The 4,981-nt window shown below is 54.8% G+C and overlaps 1 protein-coding gene across 1 annotated transcript in view; it reads right to left on the bottom strand.

Annotated features, from left to right (window-relative positions):
- Positions 1-673: 673 nt before the first annotated feature.
- LOC104493396 (MORC family CW-type zinc finger protein 2-like) overlaps positions 674-4,981 on the bottom strand; it is a gene marked incomplete at both ends in the record, with an annotated part of 8,458 nt that continues 4,150 nt past the window's right edge. The window contains 8 exons of the mRNA XM_010136066.1: positions 674-767; positions 860-1,051; positions 1,333-1,474; positions 2,251-2,305; positions 2,397-2,540; positions 2,929-3,318; positions 3,432-3,506; positions 3,835-3,967. Of these exons, the coding sequence (XP_010134368.1) occupies positions 674-767; positions 860-1,051; positions 1,333-1,474; positions 2,251-2,305; positions 2,397-2,540; positions 2,929-3,318; positions 3,432-3,506; positions 3,835-3,967 (1,225 nt within the window). The remainder of the gene's footprint in view (positions 768-859; positions 1,052-1,332; positions 1,475-2,250; positions 2,306-2,396; positions 2,541-2,928; positions 3,319-3,431; positions 3,507-3,834; positions 3,968-4,981) is intronic.

The following is a 4,981-nucleotide window of genomic DNA, read 5'->3' as shown; positions in this document are numbered from 1 at the left end:
ACCTGTAGGTGCCTCCAGGGAAGGTCTGCCTTTGTGGTATGTCAGAGAAGAAAGAGGGAAGCCTGAGAAGCCAGTACCACTCCTCCACACATCAGCCTGCACTGGACCTCCCAGTACCAGCACGCAGACCCTGCTGCAGGCTCCACCCCGTCTGCCCTTGCTCAGGTAAACTGAGGCCACTCCAAGAGCCCTGGCAGGTACAGCTGCCTGACGGGTGGTCACCCTGCTCGTCTGCAGAAGGGGGAGGGGCGTTGGCTTCTGTGTTCTCTCCCATTCTTAAGATTGGTCCGACATGGGTCAGATTTCCAAGGCTGGGACAATACAAACAGGTCCCCTAGATCCCATCTCTGCAGGGCTCTGAGCTGGCCTCTCTTCTGTCAAAGCTTAACAGCGATGGACAAGAAGTGGAGACGGCAGCAGCTGACAGCTTTTGCCCCCAGAGCCACAGCAATTAAACAAACCCTCAGACAACTCCTCCATCAGAAGACCTAAGGCTGGTTTCAGAGGTTCTTGTGCCTCTTCTCACTGTGTTGGTCTGTGAAGATCCAAATCCCCTTTTGGGGAGCATGATCCTGCACTGACAAGATGCCGTAAGAACGGAAAGCATGGTGGGGGGAACCCCTAAACTTCTCTAGAAATACTGAAGCTGAAATATTGAAATACTCAAACTTACCAAGGGAAATGCCAGCAACCCTTCCGAGCTCATGGAACTCAGCTCCAGCTTGGAGATGGGAAAATTCGGAGGTAAGAAGTACCGCAAGCAGTTTCTGTGCAGGGAAGGAAAACACAAAGCCAGAACTGGGAGTTTAACAGACGAGAACAGTGAAACAGCAGCTCTCAGGAACTGCACTGAACCCACCGGAGCATCTGGACTAGTAAGTCTACTGTTTCATGGCTGCTGCTGGGACCGGTGGTGTCCGGCTCAATTCTGACACAGTCTGAGGTAGAAGGTTCAGCCACAACCACCTCCTCTTCCTGCTGCGTGTCTGGAGCCTGGTATTCAGGAGAGGGGGGTTTCATCAGCCTCACATCCTCACTGCCCTTCTCCACCCTGGAGAGAAAAAACATGACAGGAAAATCAGGCGTCTCTTTGTACACTGGCCATACCGGAAACTCTTTGCCAGAACCTGCACCCAAGGGTCACTCTGAGACCTCCAGCTGAGACAACAGCTGCCTCCAGAGGAGCACCGAGTCCGGCACGCTCAGTCCTCATGAAGCAGCTGGACAGCCCTAAGCACATACACGTTCCCAGACAAAACAGCAACGGATTTGTCTGCAGCATCTCCTGACAGCAAAGCAAGCCTCCAAAATCCAGTAGCTAGAGATAGTTACCAGCGATCTCTTGGTGTGGAGTCTGTAGGAACATAATCAAACTTCACCTTCCAGCGCACGGCATGCTTGCCCATTTCCACGGCTGTGACACGGCCTGTGAACCACTCCTTGTTCACACGCACTTCCACGTGCAGCCCTTTGTCTGCAAGGAGATCAACAGGAAAGGTGTTTGCCAACGGTCAGACGCTGCGAGCACACTCTGCAGGAGCTCTAGAGAAGAGACAGACACCCTTAGCAGGGATCACACCCAGCCCTGGGACTATTCCTTCAGATGGTCCTTAAACCAGAACCACCACTGTCACACAGCCCCACTCCTGCTTAGACACATGAAGAACCTGGCAACCAGATGGCAGCTCAGACGGAAGGTTTCTCCTCTACTCTGGGCTGTGTGACACGGGCTGTCCAGGCCCCTGTCAGCCGTAGGACAATTTGCCACATGTTCCTAGTGGGTCACTCCAGACAGGTCCTTGGGAAGAAGCTGACGAAATGCCCTGCTCTGGCAGAAGGTCGATACCATCCCAGCTGTCATCTTTTCTGGGGTCTCTCGTTCCCTCTTCCCTCACAGCAGTGCAGGTCTAGACAGTCCTCGGCGCTTCCCAGCTAACACGGCTCCAGGATCCCTCCGGTTGGGAGGGGGGAGCACAACCCCAGTCTACACCACACAGCCCAGCATCACCCCGTTAACGTGGGGCGTTACAGATCTGCCCACGGCACAGCTGCCTCTTGGCTAATAAGAGGCTCCTGGCCAAAACGCTGCCTGCGAGTCAGAGCCACCTCAAGGTTTGGACCCAAATTTACGTCAATTCTTATTTTTAGAAGCTCATCATGAAATCACACATTCAACCAGCAAGTCAAGTTCTGCAGCTGTTCTTTTCTGCCACATTAGACACCGGGGCAGTTCCAGGGTGCATTTCTCACCTTTCTGAGCTTTCCTCAGTTCTGCCAGCTCTTCTTCCCCAGCACTGTCAGTGAGCTGTGAGCAGAGAGCTCTGGTTAGCTACTTCCCACCACAACTACAAACATCTGACAAATATCTTCTGCTGGGGAAAGCAGAGCACTCTCACCTCTACCACCACCTCGCTCGAGTTCTTCTTCTCTTCTTTCACCGCCGTAAATCTGCCCCGTTTTATCCTCTCCTTCTTGTGCTCCCCCTCCTCCTCAGACTCATCCTCTGTGTTGTTCAAGATCCTCTTCCGAGTGGTGGAGGCCTGCAGGAAGCAAACAAGCTCTCGCTGTAACTCCAGTACACGACACAACCTTCTTTCAGCCACATCAGAAACCGCGTGCCCAGAGCCCAGTGTTTCACTGGAGAGTTAACGATCTTCTCCAGAAGGTTTCAGCAGGTGCTACATGATCACGCAAATGCTCGCCTTGCCACTCCACGTTCTTTTTTTTTTCTGGGGAAACAGCCTGGTCTAACAGGAAAGGGATGAAACAAGTCTTCTCGAGGGGTGTAGAACAGCTCCCTGACCCAAGAGTACAGCAGAAGTTACCTAGTCCTGCCCAGGGACTCCAGGGCAAACCCCAGGGGACACAGCAAGACAGGCCACAGCACAGCAGGGAAGGAGCGGACGGTGTGATCTCACCGTGTCTCACCTGGGGACATTTGACAGCTGAAGATTTCTTCACCGCTGGCACCCTGGCAGCTTTCGGACTGGGTGTCTCACGTGAGCTTTTGGGGCTCTGCAGGACAGCGGAGGCATGTTTTGTGCTTGTCACTGCTTTGGCAGGAGTTTTCGAAGAGCTGTTAGACTTCCCAGCTGTCGCAGCCTGCTGGTGTGTCCTGGATGTGCTGGCCTCCTCCCTGGAGAGCACACTCGCCAGTTTGGGCGTGCTGATGTTTGGCCAAGCTGAAGAGCTCTTCTTCTGCTGACTGGCAGACCTGGAAGGAGGCGTGGGTGGTGGTGGCCTGCTGGGAGCATTCTTGATGACATCAGGTAAGGGAGGAGATCGCGGGCGCTGGGAGCGGGTCTGTACCGGGGCGCTCTGAAACAAATGAGGGTTCAGGGAGAGAAAGGACAGAAGAGTTGGGCACTGCTCTCCAGCACAGCGAAGGACAGCTCAGCCGAGTGCCCGGCCAACAGCTGTGTCCCACTGACCTCCCAGGTGGGCCGGGCGGACACCTCCAGAGGCAGCTTCTTTAAGTCTGCTTGGGATCGGACTGGAGTGGTTTTCTATTGAGGACAAAATACAGGGCAGAAAGGTCACCTTCAGCAGATGCCAGGGCCTGCCCGACCCCAGCCCGGCACCGAGTTTTCCAGTTTAAACCACTGTCAGGTGGATTCTGTGTCCTCCAAGAGACCTCACTTCACCCCAACACCCGCAATCGCTCCCTGTTCCCTAGCACAACATGACAGGCAGGCTGAGATGCTTGTTTTCCATTCCCCACCCACGAGGGAGCACAGGTGGCATTAGAGGCCACAACAGACACGCTGGCATCAGCCATTTGCTCCAGGAGGTCCCTCAAAGCTGCAGTGCTTAGCTGGAGACCTCCAGATTCACCTGCAGCGCTTCCAGCTTTTCCTGTTGCTGGCGGATCTTCTCCGTCAGTTGTTTCTGCTTCTCTTCCTGGGATTTCAAGTCTTTCTTCAGAGTTCCCAGGGGCACCTTCTGCTTCTGCTCTGGAGCATCACACCTAGCAGGAAGGGAACCCGAGAGAACCTCAGCAATGCTGGCAGAACCCACGCTGTCTCGCACAGGCAGCACTGTACCATACCCCACCCCAAACACAGCTGCAGAGCCACTTCCTTTCCACAGCAGCCACGACTGAAAAACCAGAAGTTTTCCTCTCGGAATCAGAAGCGCGGTGGCTCAAACCATGGCATTTACGCTGGGAATTACCAGTTCAGAGCCCAGGAGCTAAACCAGGCTTAGAAGCAGCTGGGACTGGTTTGCTCCACTGTTTCTCTCCTCTGGTCCTTGACAGCCATCTCCTTCCCATCAGCTTACACCTTCATACCAACTCCTGGTTTTACAGGGCTCCTTCCCAAAGCGCATTACCTGTGATGGGGGTGGTGTTACAGGAGCCTCCCCCAGAAGAGGCACTGCTCCTGGCTACCAAAGGCCATGAAGGTTTCCTGGGCAATACCCTGCAGCTATTGGTTTCTCCCTCCTGTTCAGGAGGGATGACACAGCAGCAAGTATCCCACTCCCTCAGCTCCTCTCAGATGCAGAATCCCAGAGAAATCCCCGGGAAAAGAGAAAAATGCCGGTGGGCAATAGATGGAAGTGGACTGGCATCGCCTTCAGCCTTCGGGCTGAGGGTTCCGGGCTCATCTCTTGCTGCAGAGCAGAGTCACGGACAGACACGGCAGGATCAACCCCATCAGGGCAGAGTCACGCAGGGACCATGCGAGGTAGGAAAGCAGCAGCACCAAGACACCTCTTGTGCAAGGCAAGAGATCCAGCTGGCTCCCGGACCGCTGCAGATGCAGGCCGTTGGCTGCCCACCAGAGGAGACTCGCAGGTGAGGAAGGACCCCGCTCTCGTGGCTCACACACTGCTCTGAGAGGCTGATGAGACAATTTTATCACGATCTCTGATCCTGACCCTGCCAACTGACAGGATGTCTCCTGGTGTGCCGATGCACGCTGAGACCGGCACTGGCAGCAGGAAGGAGAACAAGCAGCCGTTTTCGCTCCAGCCTCCC

The sequence above is a fragment of the Buceros rhinoceros genome, unplaced genomic scaffold, assembly GCF_000710305.1.
Source record: "Buceros rhinoceros silvestris isolate BGI_N320 unplaced genomic scaffold, ASM71030v1 scaffold29215, whole genome shotgun sequence".
Classification (NCBI taxonomy): domain Eukaryota; kingdom Metazoa; phylum Chordata; class Aves; order Bucerotiformes; family Bucerotidae; genus Buceros; species Buceros rhinoceros.
This window is presented reverse-complemented; position numbering and strand designations above follow the sequence as displayed.